Source organism: Apis mellifera, linkage group LG2 (assembly GCF_003254395.2).
Source record: "Apis mellifera strain DH4 linkage group LG2, Amel_HAv3.1, whole genome shotgun sequence".
In the NCBI taxonomy this organism is placed as follows: domain Eukaryota; kingdom Metazoa; phylum Arthropoda; class Insecta; order Hymenoptera; family Apidae; genus Apis; species Apis mellifera.
In genome coordinates, this window is record NC_037639.1 from 5,133,729 (window position 1) to 5,151,307 (window position 17,579).

At 33.6% G+C, this 17,579-nt stretch overlaps 1 protein-coding gene across 5 annotated transcripts in view; it reads left to right on the forward strand.

Annotated features, from left to right (window-relative positions):
• The window catches only part of LOC408715 (lachesin), a 316,260-nt gene that overhangs the window by 154,584 nt on the left and 144,097 nt on the right, over positions 1-17,579 (forward strand). For all 5 annotated transcript variants that reach the window (XR_408826.3, XM_006560722.3, XM_006560723.3 and 2 more), the window contains 2 exons: positions 10,810-10,968; positions 13,426-13,554. Coding sequence is in view for 4 of the 5 variants with exons in the window: in XM_006560722.3 (XP_006560785.2) it covers positions 10,810-10,968; positions 13,426-13,554 (288 nt within the window). In the remaining variant the exon portion in view is untranslated. The remainder of the gene's footprint in view (positions 1-10,809; positions 10,969-13,425; positions 13,555-17,579) is intronic.

The window sequence follows — 17,579 nt, forward strand, 5'->3', positions numbered from 1 at the left end:
GAAATGTGGCTGGCCCCCTTGCTATTTCAGGCAGAAACCTGTGCACATCTTATCGGGATAACTCCTCGAATAAATTCCGGGCTGCTCGAATAATTGCCCTGCGGATCGCGCTCGCTGATTATTTATGGCTGCGATTATTCCACGCTGACCGATAACGAGATACCATGATAAATCGGTTAGATTGCTTTCTCCTCTCTCTCTCGTGCGACGATCCATGGGGTTTTCTAACCCTTTGACAGCGTAATGAGATTACGAGTTAATTCAAAATAGGTAGAAAATAATACTTTGGAAAAGAGGAAAGGGAGGAATCATTTTCTCGCATATTTTAATTTAAAAAAAAGTATATTGTTCCATTTTTTTAATGGTGTGACAAAATTGTGTTAAATATAGAAATTTTATATTCGAAAGGTTTCGTTGATTGAATAATTTATATAATCTTGGAAAATAATAGTAATTAAAAGGAAAGAAGTAAAAATTTAATATAAATTTGATGTACATTTTCATCTTTCCATGGCAATTAAATCTTATAAATATCCAAAATTATGAAATTAATGTAATTAATCTTTACTATTTGCTCAAGTTCCTCTTGGGATTATTTATGAAAGCGTTGATAAGTTTAATAATTTGAATCATTTATGGGGATAGAAAGTATATTTAGATTTGTTCGAATTAGGTTTAAATGAATAATGCATAATTTAGGTGCATATATATGTTTATTGGGTGATTAGATATGCAACGAGTAATAGTTTGAATGAGAAATAGAGAAATGTTGCAGCTCTTCTGTCATAAATCATCACGTATTGTTTTGATTGATCATCTCTGTTGATTGGACTCGATTTTGTGGAATACTTAGGTGTTATGATGCATATATTTTTTCTTCATCAGTATCATGTATTAAAGATCCACGAAAACTCGTATCTTACTCGTCATATTTTTCTTTTTCTTTTGATGTGAAAATAAATATCATAAATAAAGAAACCATTTAAAAAAAAAAAATGAACGAATAAGAAGTTTAAGAATCGTAACAATATTTCTGATCGCAATGAAAACGCACTTCCCAAATCAAGAAACCTTCGAATCTCGATCGAATTGGATCAGAAATTTCGCGCCGCGACCGCGTCATAAAATTATTATTCCCGTAACGGAGCCGGGGATCCGAACCTCGTCCCAAAAAGCTCTCGATATAATCAAACTACAAACAGTTAAAGAAAACTCGATATGAAATTTCCTGTGTTACTCCCTCCCTCCCCCTTCTTATCGTTCCATATGCAACAACACCCGTTGTAGACGCTCTTGTTTTACTATAATATAATATTCAACGCGCAACTCGTTCCAACTTTGCCTATAGAAGACACCGAAACTTTCGAATTCCGGTCCTGCTTTCGTGGCTCTCTCTCTCTCTCTCTCTCTCTCTCTCTCTCTCTCTCTCTCTCTCTCTCTCTCTCTCTCTCTCTCTCTCTCTCTCTCTCTCTCTCTCTCTCTCTCTCTCTCTCTCTCTCTCGTACCTCTACCGCCCACGAGCTAACGTGTGTCTATTCGCATTTCGTTTGAAAATGCATTAGTCGTACGGTCGAAAGTGGGATCGAAGTGTCGCCGGGGAATCGCAATAACCGTCACCGCGAGACGCCGCGACACGGGAGGATGCAAATTATTCCTGACGGTGATACGAAACGCCTCCCTTGCGGCGTTCGTGCAATCGATCCCCCCCTCTGATTATCGGGAAACGTATAAACCGCTAATAAGCCGAGCGATATTTTTAATATTTTTCCTCTTCTTCGTCTCTGCCTCTTTTTTTCTTTCTTTCTTTCTCTCTTTCGTGTCTCATTTTTCATTTTCCATCACGCGTCGAGAACGTGACGACAAACGTTTCTCCCCCCTTCCTCCCTTCGTTCACGCTTCGTTGGACGCGTTAATGAGTCGAGAATGGTTCTTTTGCCCGATTGTAAAATGCAATAATCAGATACGAATTCTTGGATGGGCAGGGGATGAAAGGGGTACGCCGATTATCGTTTCCCCTCGTTCTATCACGGCGGAATATGATATGCACGTGTAAATTATTCGATCTGCTCTCGCTAATATTACTCGATGTGTTTCGTCTAATTAGTTCTTTTAATTAATTCGATGGCCTCGCGTTTCGGGGAAGGGAGGGATGATATGCGCGGCGCTTGAACCCCTTACGCCTGGATAAATTTCCCTGATCAAGCGGGCTTTTGGCGGATTCTATCTCGTGGAATTTTTAAAGGGATGAAATTATTTTTTTTTTTTCAAACGTAAATGTCAATACAAATACGAAATTGAAACGTTTCTTCTTCGTTCATCTTCGATCATCACAATCGTTATATTTATGTGTAAATTTTATAATTTTATAATATCCAGATTACTTTTAATAATATTTCCACGATACATAAAAATATCTTTATTTTATCCAATCATACATATTTTTTTTTTTTCTCCCCGTGCAAAATTAAACTTTTCGAGATCGGATTTTCGGTAAAATTGCGCGAATTTCGAAAAATATTTTCTCCCGATGTGAAAATTCGTTATCCACGGTTTCATAATCTACCGCAAAAGGGGTATAGAATATTCTTCCCGGGGCGAAAAGTCGAACACTGAGGGTGGGAGGGAAGGGAAGATTCTTATCGGCCAACATTCTCCACGAATACTTTCGATGCGGCAACACGCAGAAATGTGCTCGCTTCCGGGTTAACGATTATCGTATATTTCACATCGTCCACCGGCCATTCCTCTGTCTCCGCGTTGCATCGTACATCCCGCGGGGACAATTTTTTCCCCGCGGCTCACCCCTCCTTCCCTCCCCCGAAGAATCATTACGACCGGTTCGGTCAATGGAGCATCGATTTACTGCGTACAAGGGGCGATAGTGTATAGGTTTACGGCCGTACGTCGAGATGCGCATTTAGGATTGTACATTGATGAAGGAACGATGATGATTTCATGTGCTCGTGAATGATTGAATGGCGATTATTGCGTACGTAATGCACGTTGAAATTATCGAAGATCGGTTAATAAGATTTCGTTGCGAATCTTTGAAGAAATTTATAACACGTGTATTTTATTTCTCCTCTTTCCTCTTCTTTCGTAGTTTTAAATTTTTAGATCTTCTAGTTGAATGTTATAAATATTTGTTTATTTAAGTAGTTTTTAAAATACAGTAAAAGGATTTTTAAATCATTGTATTCTCGTAGTTTCGAGTAATTGTTGTAAAAAAGGAAAATCCTCTTCAAAAAAAGAGTTGAAGAACTCTTATAGAACTGTGTTACTCGTTCTTAGTTCGAAGTTTATAGATTTTTGAAATCGGAACGAAGCAAACGTGATTCATTATAAACATTAAGGTATCGAGAATAATTGCAATTCGCTCGATTGTAAATTAAGCTTGTGAAAATATGAATCTCTTCGTTCCATCTGTTCCTTAAAAAGTTCACCGATATGACTGGTGAAAATTCATTATATGATTAGTCATTTATCGTGAATCTACTTCATCTATCTTTTGTTAGGTATTTCCTGTTGGAAATATTAATATGAGACTTATTCATCTTGTTACTTGCTATTTCTCGTATCTTTATAAAATCGCGATTATAATTACGATAAATATGTCGGAGAGTTCAGTGAACTTATTTCGCAATTAATCTTTTACAATTACAGTAATACGATTTCGTGTAAAATTTTCAGAATTTTTCCTTCTGATTTATTTCAAAAAAATTTTATACACAATAAATAAAATTATACAAAAAGAAATATTAACGAATATTAGAAAATATGTCATATTTTATCTCGTAACTTAAATCGTGTTAGAAACAAATAGGATATTTAAATTTCGATACGTATATCTATAAGTTATATCATAGTTTATCACTGAAAATATATATATAGATAAAAATAAAATGATTATTGATAGATATTAATTTTATAACGATATAAAAATAAAACGGGTTATTCATTTTGTAAAAATTATTGTTTACCAACTTTCCATGCGCAATATAATCTGATAATCTTATGATCCGGAGAAATTTTAATTGATATTACCAAAGGGAATGAAATTCGATATTTTTCATAACTTCCATCTAAATCAATTTTTCATTGATTCGTACGAATATTTTGCTTCGATTACTTTTGTTATTGGAACAAAATTGTTACACGTATAATACACGCGTTTTATCAGCTCGTTTTATATGGATATTCGCGATTAATTTCCACTGGAACAATTCAATATTCGCGTTATCGTAAAACCTTTCTATTTTTCCCTCCCCTCCCCCCTTTTTTCTCCCCTTCTTTTCCAATCTTTTTCTCTCGTCCCTTTTCGTGAACTCGATCGTCGCCCGATCGAGTGGATTATACCCCTCCTCACGCTTGGCGTGACGAAAAGAAAGATCAAAGCTTAAAATCACGCCCGATTATCGGTTGTTTGACCGCGTAATTTATGAATGTATTATTACGTGTATTATTCGAATTACATGATAAAATCACACCCCCGTTAGGAAAATTACGGGTGGAATGTAATATTCAACGTTTATACGACGGCGTATCGGTTCGTAAATTGTAAACGACCATTATGGCGCTTTGTTTTGCGTGTTTGTTTAATTTGCTCGATATACGAGCTGTTGAAATATGAGATTCGTTATACAACGCGTAACAATATGCTGATTTTGAATACGCTTCTGCTATTTTTTACCCATTGAATTTCTAATCACAAATAATAATAATGATAAAAGAAATTTCGAAATAAAAATATCATCACGAATATTGCGAATTAAATTATTCGAAAAGCAGAGGTTTCATAATATTCTATTTAAAAAAAAAAGAAATCCCGATTTCTTCCTCAAACTTCCTCGTCCGAGGAAAAATCCAAATAATTATCCATCCGATAAAGTGTTGAAAGAAAATAATAATAATTATGAGATTAGAGAAGGGATCAAGTGGAGTATATCCGACGTTGGTCCGGCACACGTCCGCCAATCATACGAACCGCGAACGTCGGTTTCGATCAACGTCACGAATGGCGATGCAGACGACAGATGTCAGCCCACACCCCTCCTCTCGATACGATATACAATATATTTTTTCCACCCCCGTAATATGACAGCGATATAATTGAATCGTCTCTTCGTTATTTATTTCCGCGTTTTTTTATACATATAACGTGGAATGACGAACGTATATATATATATGTACATATATATATAGAAATTTGCACACGTAGCATAGGGATACAGTTGGAGAGGATCGTCAAGGCTTTAGCCGGTTTACCCGGGGAACGCTTAGAAGGTTGGATCGCATTTAGACTTTCAAATTAAGCCGCTTTTTCTCCCCCATTTCGAGCCTAGCGCTCGACGTATTAATGGGAGGAGGACACTCGTGAAGGGTATTGGATCGAAGGGAGGAAGAACTTTTTTTTTTTTTTTTTCCATTGTAAAATGCAGTCCGTCCGAAGCTTTGGAAGATGAACGAAAGATTGGTGGATAAGAGAGGGTGTGAAGTGGAGTGGAGTTTCGATATTATTTATTATTTATTCCGGGATATATTGATTTGCGTTGAATGTAAATAAATTGAGCGAGATAATGATAATTTATTAAATTTGTTAGTTAGGATATTATAAAGAGTGTACTTTATTTTTTTTTTAAATTATTGATCTTTCAATGAGAAAAGTTATTTTCCTATCGCTGCAAGGAGTACGCGCAGTTTGATTTAATTAATAATTATGCAGATGTTTAGGTTGATTGGTTAATTATTGTAGGTATATTGGTTACATTGTAAATTGTCGAGTGAGATATAATATTAATTATATTTGTTAAAAATAATATGGAGGGAGGAGGGAGGGAAGGATTTGGTTAAACCTGCGGTCATTTTGGTTGATTTATTAATTATTGTAGGAATATTAGATTGCGTTTCAAAATTATTGAGTGAGATAATAACAATTACATTAGATATTTCGATTGATTGGTCAAATATTTCGTTAATTTCTTTTAAACGAATGATAACGAAGCTTACTAACGAAGAGATGTTATTAAATACGTGTGAAATTTTTTTTATATGCAAATATATATTTTAATGGTACTTGTTTGTAAATTATTTAATATTCATTCATGCAAGAAAATGTTTCGTAGATTCGTTAAAGAATATATTATTAATTTTTCTATAAGTAGATAAATAATCGACATCCGATCAAGATATTTTAGCTCTTGTCCTCGATTCATCCTTAATCTTTTACCTTATTTATCGATTTTTCATTAATGCAAATAACAATTTTCAAATTTTCGACATATTGACTTCCTCTTTTCTTTTCCGATGTAACATTATAAATTTTTTATTTTTCCATTTTAATGATGATCTGTCAATAGTCTCGAAGACTGTGAAAAAGCATCGTGATAATATAATCGAGTTAAATATTTTTGAGCTTCATTTTTATACCGACAAGTCAACGAACTTCGATTTATATGTATTTTTAGGTGTCCCTTGATTTGCATATAAGATAATGGAATATCAAATTCCAGATATTACTTGAATTTAATATTTTACTTCTCCATAGTGTATTTATTTTTTTGTTGACAAGTAAACTTTGATTTTTAATGATCTTCCATAGAAATGATTTTTTAATAAAATATATTCAATATATATTTCTTTTCATTTTGATAAATAGATAAATATCCATTGATATTTTCAATCTTGGTTTTTTTTGGATTAAATATGTTTAGTTCATTATTTATAAATAATCTCTCATTTTTCCACATCCTTGTAACAACGTTTCATTATCCCATAATTCCATCTCGTTCGCATCAAATTCTTTCAATGTTTTCAGCTTTCAAAAAAATTTCATTAGCTTTTCATGAATCCACCAATCCCTATTGCCCACTGATTAAAGGCAAATGAGAGCTAGAAGAAAGAAAAAATGAAGGATCAAAAGATTCGAGGAACAAAGTGTCCTCTTCCTTGTTCTCAAGCACAAAAGCGATTCGATCAAGCTTTTCTTTTTTTTTCTTTTTTCTTTTTTTTTTTTTTTCCATCAACATTGTACTCCTCTTGTCAGTTTAGCGCTATAGTAATTTTTAATGGTGTATCTTTTTCGAGACACAGCGTGCATTTCTTGGTAGCTATTCGAAGGATCTAACGAGCCTTCCTTGGAAAATGAATCTACGTTCATACGATTTTAATAACGCGAAAGTGCTTCCTTTTGTCCCATATCTGTTTTCTTTAACAGGTTGGTCCATCCCAAGGATGGCCTCGTTTTCTCTTCGTGTTCCATTTTTAAAAAATTAATTGTTTAAAGTTCCATCGCGTCGAGGAAACGATGGACTTTATTCCATTTCGACGTTATTCTTTTTTTTTTTATTTTATTAACAAAGCCGAATGATTTGAAGTGGTAGTCAAACTGTCGACAATTGTTTTCGAATTCGTTAACGCAGTGCCTCGAGAGTTTTATTTTTTCAAGTATTCGTATCTTTTAAGTAAGTTCGGAGAGGTGGAAAATTTTTAAGGGCCGTGATATCTTATTTTTTAATCTTTTTATTCCCACTTTTTAAGAGTAAGGAAAAATGCAAGTTAATAATTATGCTTGCAATTAATTCTCTTTATTGTTCGTTATAATGGAGTGTAGTGAGAAAGTGTACATTTTTACTTAATTTTAAGAGATACGACAGGAAGAGGGTTATAAAAGGGGAATAATGGTCGTTAGGAACAGAAACCAGGTCCATAGGGAATATCTTCGACGAAGTATGAGGCTCGCCTATGAGTTGACTATATTTTGGCACGAGGGGTTGCCTGCACCCTCGTTAGTATTAGGATATTCACGGAGAATAAGATAATCCTGATGCAATTATTATTTAAAGAATACCATAATAATATACATCGGTTGTGATAAAAATTCGATTAATCATGATACGATAAAAATTAAACCTTTTAGATGAATTTTAAATAAATATATTGCTTGGTTAACAAAAATATTATTTTATTAGAGTAACGTAATACTTTTGATTATTCGAGAAATTAATTTTTGGAAATACAATACGTTATAATGTCCATTAATAATACATAATATCAAATGACACGAATTCTGATTATTGCAAATCACCGATGACTGACGCCAGATTGAATACATCAAATCATTAATCATGCTAATCGTGAAACGATTGGCCATTATATCACATAATATCCTAAACGAAAAAAAAGGATTTGAATTTATTAGCATTATTATACAACGAAAATATTAATATAATTTACAGTAATTTACATTTTTCGAAATTGATAAACCATTCCAAATATTTATTTATTTTATCAAAAAAAAAGAAGAAAAGAAATGAAATGCTTCTCCCAAAATATATAGTGAAATGAAGCAATTTATATATTTTGTAAAGAAAATTTATTTTCCAAAAATGTGATTGCATACGAATAGAGAGGAGAATAAAAATAGAATGAAATTTTTATAAAACGTTATATAAGTATTTATCCTTTCTAAGTTTCGATAATATTATAATATTTATTAGATAAACAAAAGATCCCCATTTTGGCATCTTGTTCATTTATCGCAAGTAGTTTGCCACTCCATTTTGTCATTTTGATGAGAATAATCGGCGATTGGCATCGAAATTGGATTTGCTTGAAATTTCATTACGGTCATTCGCCTTATCGCCGCTTTGAATTACAGTCGACAATCTCGTTGCGGGCGGTATCGGTTCCACGTTTACCTTCGATAAACCGTTCGCATCTTTCGTAATGAGTATTCGCCGGAATGGAAACAAGGATTTTTGATCGGTTATTACGCGAACACAGGATTTCAAATGTAATCCCGCGGCTCAGCTTAGTAATTTAGTAATTATCGAAGAAGGGGAGCATAATCGAGGATGAAACAGACAGTTTCCTCATTATCCTTGTAAAACTATCGTCTGAGCCCCCAAAATTCCTCTCGTAAAGGTGAAAATCCATAGAAGGATTAATTTAATAATCTTCTAATGAAAATTGTCCCACGTGTATCCTTTGGTTTATCGATTGAAAATAATTCATATTGCAAAACGTTTAATATAAAATGTATGTATAATAATCCATAAAAAAAAACATAGGGAATTATTTTATATAGACAGGGAAAAAGATTGCTTCATAATCGTATAACTTAACTTCTCAATCTTCAAAGGAACCTCTGCATTCCTTCACAAACCTGTTGCTCCCTTGTAGATTAAGTTATACACATTCTCGGAACACTAAATTATAAAATTAATATATTATGAAAATGTTCGGAAAACAATCTTCAGAAAATTGTAAAAGAAGAGAAACAATGAATAAAAATACCGGATATATCGAAAGCAAATCAACTCGTAAGTAAAATTCTTTCGTTGGTGAAAAGAAAGAAAGAGAGAAAGTATTGATAAAATAAATGATCTTTAAACTCGCGAACAAATAATTAAATTAAATCGAATTAAAAAGGGCAAAAAAAAAAAAATAAACCTATGAAAACATTTAATCTGGTAACGTTGAACGAAAAACGTGATGAAACCGCCGTCAAAACTTTCCCAATCGTACGTTCTCGAGCCATCGTCAACCCTCGAGGCGACAAACCCCCTGTTCTCGAAAACATTTCTTCCTCGGTTGGAAAGGCCTCTTATCGTCGGTGATTACGACTTTTTAACGGAGATTTCCTCTCTCCTCGTCTTATCTGCCGCCCTTCTGTCTCCTTCTACCACCCTCCACGTCCCTTTCGAACGTTCCCGTGGTTGTAACTGGATTCTAACCATCGTCTTCAAACTCCTTTGCAATCTCGTTCGAATCGATCTCCTTTTTTCCCTTTCTTTCCTTCCTTTTTTCTTTCCTTTTCTTTTTTCTTCTTCTTTTTCTTTTTCTTTCTTTTTTTCTTTCCTTTTTTTTTCCTCTCAAACTTTGAATTCGATTTGCATATGAAAGAATGGCATTCACGACTTCTTGCTCGAGGTTCTTGAGGTTTCTGGTCCGTTCTTTGAAACGTTCTCGACCTGGGTCCACTCGAACCACAGAGCCTGTGTCATGCAAATTTTATTATTGTGACCGCTGTCGGATCTGACCAACGCCTCCACCTTTCGGAAAGGGGGAGGCTCTTTTTGCGAGATCGCGCAAACCGTTGATCGTGATTGAAGTGCCTCGTGAACAGGCATTCGACCGACGTTGCTCGAATACGCTTTCTGCTGGATGAAAGGGGGAATTTGATTTTTTAAAGGAGATTACAATCGATCATGGAGAGGTGTTGCGCGAAGTATTTGAGATCGGGGAGATTTTGATTAGATAATAAGAATTTCGATTCAGAATATTTCTCGTATCTCGTACAAATAAATATAAAATATTGACTTAATATTATCATTTTAAATATTATAAATCATATATATTTCTTTTGAAGATGGTATTTTTATATTATTTAATATTATTCTTATTCTTATTTCCATTTAATTAAATCGCGAAACTTATATAATTAATCCTCGACAATTATTTTTTTATTAACATCGTTAGCAATCCATCATCGAAGCTTTAAAAAATTCTATGTTCTGTAATATTTTTTAATAATTTTCAATTATAAATATTTCTGACAAAGGAAATATATTAATTCGAGCATTCGATCGAAATTAACCAGCAAATAAAAGAACGTAAATATTCAAAAGTAATATAAATATTGTATATATTATCCGTCGATGTATACAACGAAAATTCGAGGATTTGGCCTTCCGAGAATTTTATCGTCGATTCGTTTGTGTACATTCTCCTTGATATTGATACAAACCGTGGGAATGTTAATTACTTATCGGGGACAAATGTTACATGAAAACATATTTTTGTTCGCAGTGCCTCCTAATATAGAGGACTACCAGACCTCGTCCGACGTCATTGTGCGAGAAGGCGCGAACGTGACACTAACGTGCAAAGCGACTGGAAGCCCTAAACCGAGCATAAGCTGGAAAAGGGACGATGGCTCGATGATTTCAATTAACAAGACTTATTCTGGTGAGTAAATCGTTCCATTTCCGTCGAGCAAATATTATTACGGTGTTACAACTTGGTGTGGTAATAATAATATGCGCGATATTATTATTGCAACGTTACAAATTGGCACTGAAATTATAATTTAATATTGTTATAGCGGGACAGTTTGGCGTTGTATTTCGATTTTGCAGTAGACACGATGATACTTCAACGTTAAATTGTTTTCGTTGTTTCGACTCGGTACTCCGCCAATGATTATTTTTTCGATATGTTATTCTTTCCTTTCGAGTGTTTTTCTCTTTTATTTTTATGGTACTGTTTTTACATTGTTCCCCCGTGTTACGTTTGAAATAACACGGCGCGTAAATGGGGATTTTTAATTGGTGTAAATATGAGGTACCATGAATTAATGAATATTTTGTTGCGTTTTTTTACGCTAATTATCACTCGTTGAAAGGAAAGTATTACATGTACGAAGTATATTTGTTAATAGTTAATTTTTATTTATGATTTGAAAAATATATATACAGTTTATTTTTCGTCGATATTAGGACAGTTTTTCCTGATTTTCCAAAAAATTTCATGAGTTCGTTAAATCCTTGATTCTTTTGCAGAATTTATCAACGAATAATCGGATCAACTCTTTTACGATTATGGATTGACAATAAAAATTGTCTCGAATAAAATAAATCGATCATTTAGAAAAATAGAATAATGGATCAAAAGAAAAAAAAAGAACTCTGACACTAGAAAATAAAAATTCACTTCAATTGAATGATACTCCAATTTCTATCGTTAGAAAAATGAAATTATAAAATATCTTTACAGTAACAAAAAAAAAAAAGAAAAACTTCAAGACAATTTAATACAAATTTTGAGTATCATCGTTTCAAAATTCAAGCGACATCGATCTATGATTTCGATCTGCAAGCCTTGCTGCGCGCGGCAATTAAAAATAATGATATTCGTCTGGCTTCTGTCCAAAGATCAAACGCGATGTCATCTCAAAAAACTGTGTTATACCGTAATCACAGGGAAGATCGTGTGCGAGTGGTTGCTCGCGAGAAGAAGAGCAGAGGGATAGAGAAATAGGAAAAACGAAAGCTTGTTCGACGATAGTGCGTTTAATGGAAAGAAAGAAAAAGAAAAAGAAAAAAAAGAGCGAGAGAAAGGATATTCCTCATTAACGCGTCACGTAATTCCGGAGGACACGAGGAAATGTCATGAATTCGATGTCGTTAACGATGAGAATTTTGTAACGCGTAATTACGTTGGATTTCGAAGAACGACGCAAATTTTTTCAGGTATTTTTTTTTTTTTTTTTTATGTATATATTTTCATGGGTCAGAAGGCGTATTAATTTATAAAGGGGTGGCGTAGCGCGATGGAACTTAAAATAGGCGCTCGAGGTTTTGGTATCCGCGAAGATTGACGTGTTTCTGAGAGAGAGAGAGAGAGAGAGAGGATAGTGGTTGGATGATTCTTGCTTTTCGGAGAGATTAAACATTTAATTCTGGTTCTGAGGCCAGAAATCATTAAACACGTGACGAGTAGAGTTACGGGTTGCATATTGAATATGCGTGACAAGTTTGAAGTTGGAAAAGGGAATTTGTAATTAACGTGTCCGCCAAGTGATAAACCAAATCTGTATCTGCGAACGAGGTTAAATTATGAATATAACATTGTAGAGAGGATTGGTAAACTCTGATTAAGAAATTTTCAGGTGGGCCGTGTATTTCAGGAAATACAGGGATCCGGATTTTAATTTAACGACGTGTCGTGAAAATAAGTTGGGTGATGGATTACGTTATGAGAATAATTTCGCAGTGCACTTGTGAAATTTATATATTCTACTTTTGATATTTTAATTTATCGATATTATAGAGTCAAATAAATAAATTAGCTCGATCGAGAGATAAATCGAGAAAGTTGTTTCATCAAAGATCTCGAAGGTTTTTCAAAATTTTTAATATAGAGTCGATTGCAAATTAATTTTATTCTTCTTTCTTTATTTCAGATATTTATATAAAATTGATGATCACTGTTTAACTAATTATTAATTTCTCTATCGAGTGAAAAGAAATCGTGATAAAAATATCGATCATATTTTTTTCGAGAAAAAAAAAATATACATTTTTGAGAATCAACTATATATAGTATGCGAAATATTTTGAAATATTGTGGAATTAACAAAGGCACTGCGAACTCGTTGAATTTTTCTCTAATAAAACGAACTTATACGGAGACAAATTCATTCGTATTTTTTTCACGATCTTTCTTCCATCCCTCTGCTCGTTGGCTTGTCAATTAATTAAAATTAGCGAGGCGATTTCGAGGCTTTTAGAGGTTCGTCGAGTGGTTATTTCGCGACAGAAGGAGAATAAAAAAAAGAGGGAAAAGAGGGGAAGAAAAAGAAAAAGAAAAAAAAAAGAATGGGAATTGTCTGTTACGTTATAAAATGTCGCTTATCATTTTCAGTGATGGAATGGGAAGGCGAGATGTTGGAAATCACACGTATCTCGAGACTGGACATGGGCGTTTATTTATGCATTGCGACAAATGGCGTCCCTCCCACTGTTAGCAAGCAGATCAGAGTCTCGGTTGATTGTGAGTAGATTTTTCATTCGTAAATCGATAAATTTGTTGTTACAATTTTGATTCGAAAGAGTGATGTGAATTAAAATTCACTTGATTTAGAGATAAAAAAATACGTTAGATAATTGGAATATTTTCTTTATTCATTTGTTGTGATATACAAATCTAAAGATGTTTATTCCGAACGATATTTAATTTTTTGAAATTATGTAACACTCTTTCCTATTTCTAAAAAATATCAGTTTATTATTACAACTGGTAGAAGACAAAATACGAAATATTTTTATCAGTTTTTGAATAAAAATTTCAATAAATCCATAATTAAAAATCGTAACAACATTTTTTTTCGATATACAATATTTTATATTTTGAAAATATTTGAAGCATGCCATGAAACATTAGAAAAATCATAATGAAAAATATATGGAAAATTCCATGTATTGAAAATTTTTTTAAAAGAATCCAAAATATTAACCAATTAAATACCAAACCGAACGAAAATTTAATCAATCACATATTCATCTTCGATTCAATATTATTCGCTAATTAAAAAAAAAAATATATTGAATTTTCCATATTTCACATATTTCTAAATTTGATAGAATTTTTAAAAAGTTATAAACACGTGGCTTCTTCTTCTCTCATCCGTTTGAACTTCGTGAGCGCGAAACACAAGGTGGAAAGATGACTCTAAGGGGTTGAAGAACATACAATTTAATAATAGAGAAAGGTGTCCGACGACAAAGCGGCTCTTTGCCGCTTACACCTTTTCTTACCCCCTTTCTATCGTCGGAAGAGCAAAGTGGCGAGAGTTTAAGCGAGAGACAAGGGGTGGAAAATGGGACGATGCTTGATTCGCGCGAAAGAGTGAAAGGGAATGGCATCGAGGGTGGAGAGTAACATAAAAGTAAGCTTGGGTGAACCACGACACATTATTATCCGTATACTTTGCCTATTGTTACGTTCCTTTTTCTCCTAAATACCGATCTTTGATGCATCTTTTCTCAAATTTTTCGTGCCATTTTTTTTTTCCTTTTCATTGTTTTGTCTTAAACTGCATGTATTCTTTCAAAAAGGGATTGAATTTATGGTGTAGAGGTTAGTTAGATTGGTGTGGATTAGATTGATACTCGTTAAAATTAATGTTTATTTAAAGGGTTTAATAGAATTTTCTGAGAGAATGAAAATTTTTGGGAATAGTCTTTGTAAAAAAGAATCCATTAAAGATTGAAGAAATAAAATTTTATTAAATAAATTTATATAACAATTAGATTCTTTTTACATACAAAAGAAAACAAATAAAATTTCACTCCATACTTGAAATTTTAATTTTTGCCTAATACGATACATCATGCAATAAGTTCAAGTAGCATGTCTAAACTTTTCCTTAAATTTTCATTACTCTCACCATTCACTCTTCCCCATTGCACAAATTAATAATTACTTTACCCCACGATCCCTGTAATTATCAATCATTGAAAAAAAAAAAAATCCTCTCTCGCATCGTGCTTAAAATTTCAATATCCGCATACGACACGTGATGCCCCTCCATTAATCCTTTCCACCCTTTAATATCACATGCATTCTCGCCCCCTCGCAAGAAATTCGCTCGCGAAAAAAGTAGGTCGCGCCCTGTTTGTTCGTTTAAATAAATTTAAACACAAGAAGCCAACAGGAGAAGGGCCATTTTCCCGTTTTACATATATATATAAAAACTATTCTGTGTGTTAAAAAGCGCGTGGATGAAACGAAAAAGCCGACAGAATGCGAGGCACCGCTCGTCGACGGTAAGAAAACCGAGTCCACGTGTTACTCCCCCGTTTCTGGAACAGGAGAAGTACGAAAACCAAGGAGTTATCCCTTTAGTTAAAGCGAGGCTAATTAATTTAGCGGCGCCGTAAAGAAGCGTCGAATTGCGATTCAGGGGTCAGAGAGTGTTCCAGAAGGGAGGGAAGGAGGGTTGAAAAGAGGGTGATGTTTTTGCCCCCCCACGGCCTCTCGGCGGATGCGCGCCAAGGATTATCCTTTTAGGCGTCCTTTAATTCCATTTGTAGCCCGGTGCTCCCGGCCAAAGGCTTTTGTCAACGAGTATTACCTCGCTCCCTTTGAAGTGAAATTGCGATCGAGTAATGTAATAGTTCTGTCCGCGATATGCATTAACCGGCGTGAGCCCCGGAATTGAAGACGGGGGCGCGGAAGGAAAATATGATTTTCCGCGTGAAACTTGGCGAGGGCGAAGCTCTTACCTAGGAGGGAGGGGAGGGTTTCGATACTTGAAGAATTTCTTCGTAGATTTCTTGTGTTTGAAGAGGAGATTTTGTGATGGAACGAGATATTAGTTACATTTGAAATAGGGTGTTATTGGGATTTGGGATTAGGAGATTTTGTTTAAGAAAAGGGGAGAAAAAGGAGTTGAGGTGATTATAATTGTCATGTTGGTTAGATTAAATTATTTTGTAGAATTAATTTGATAGATTATTTTTCGTATTTTGTTGAAAAATTATTATATTTCATTTTGCATAATGTATGATCGAGGTAGATAAAGTATAGAGTTAAAAATGAATTGATGGGAGAGGGTTTCGATATTTGAAGAATTTCTTCGTAGATTTCTTATTTATTTGAAAAGGGAATTTTGTGATGGAATGAGATACTAGTTACATTTGAAATAGGGTTATTGGGATTTGGGATTAGGAGATTTTGTTTAAGAAAAGGGGAGAAAAAGGAGTTGAAATATTTATAATTGTCATGTTGGTTAGATTAAATTATTTTGTGGAATTAATTTGATGGATGATTTCATTTGGTATAATGTATGATCGAAGTGGATAAAGTATAGAGTTAAAAATGAAATGATGGGGGAGGGTTTCTTCGTAGATTTCTTATTTATTTGAAGAGAGAATTTTGTAATGGAACGAGATATTAGTTATATTAGGAGATTTTGTTTAAGAAAAGGGGTTGGAGAGATTGTAATTGTCATAATAGTTGTGTAATTTGATAGATTCTTTTTCGTATTTTGTTGAAAAATCATTATATTTCATTTGGTATAATGTATGATGATAGATAAAGTAAAAGTTAAAAAAACGTTGTAGCTAAGAATGATCAAACGTGATAACACATTTTATTAGGTTTTATAAGAGAGAAGATTAATTAAACGAGGGGACAGATTATATCCATTTTCATCATCCCTGAAAAACTACTCTTTCCCTGTATACCCATCATTGGCTGATATTGTTATTATAATACATCTTCCCACATATATTACAATTTCCTTACAATCTTTTTCTAGAAATTTATAACAAGTGTCGATAACAAGCAATTAATTGTACTGATTTTACATGGTAGAGAAAAAAATTTCTAGTTTATTATTCTATGTTAGAAATCGTACCCTCCTCGTACCCTCTTCAATCGTGGTTTAGCTTTTCGCGTTTGACAAATGCATTGACACGATTGTATTCGGTTTCAGAAGTCTTATGCAGACGCAATTGAGTCGTCTCAATTGTCAAAGGAACTAGTTGTTTAAGTTAAATGGAAGTGGGAATGGTTAATTCGCCGCAGAGTTTGCGCGTGTCGCGTGCCACTGTATTTACCCCCTCGCTTTCGTATTGTGTGTGCGTGTGTACGTACGTATGTATGTATGTAGTTGTTCTAGATAGGTTTCGGAAATTGAGTGACTTAGAATTTGGGTTAGTTAACAGCGTCAAGTGCAATAGTTGGTTGTTAACATAACGTAAAAAGAAATTTTCAAATATATATTCCTCAAATCAAATTAAATTCAAATACAAATTGGATCAAATTTTATATTTTTGCATATAAATCGTGATCTTTTTCAAAATTTTATTAAATTTTAATCGTGAAACGTTATATATAAAAATTATAATATATTGCATTCGTTGCAATAAAATACTCTAAGAAAGTATTATTCAAAATTCAGTGATAAAATTTAGGGAAAAACGTACGCGTTAATAAAAACAAAATCTATAGCAAAATTTATATACCACGTGATTAAGCCTGGCTATAAAAATCAAGTTGATTGATCAAGT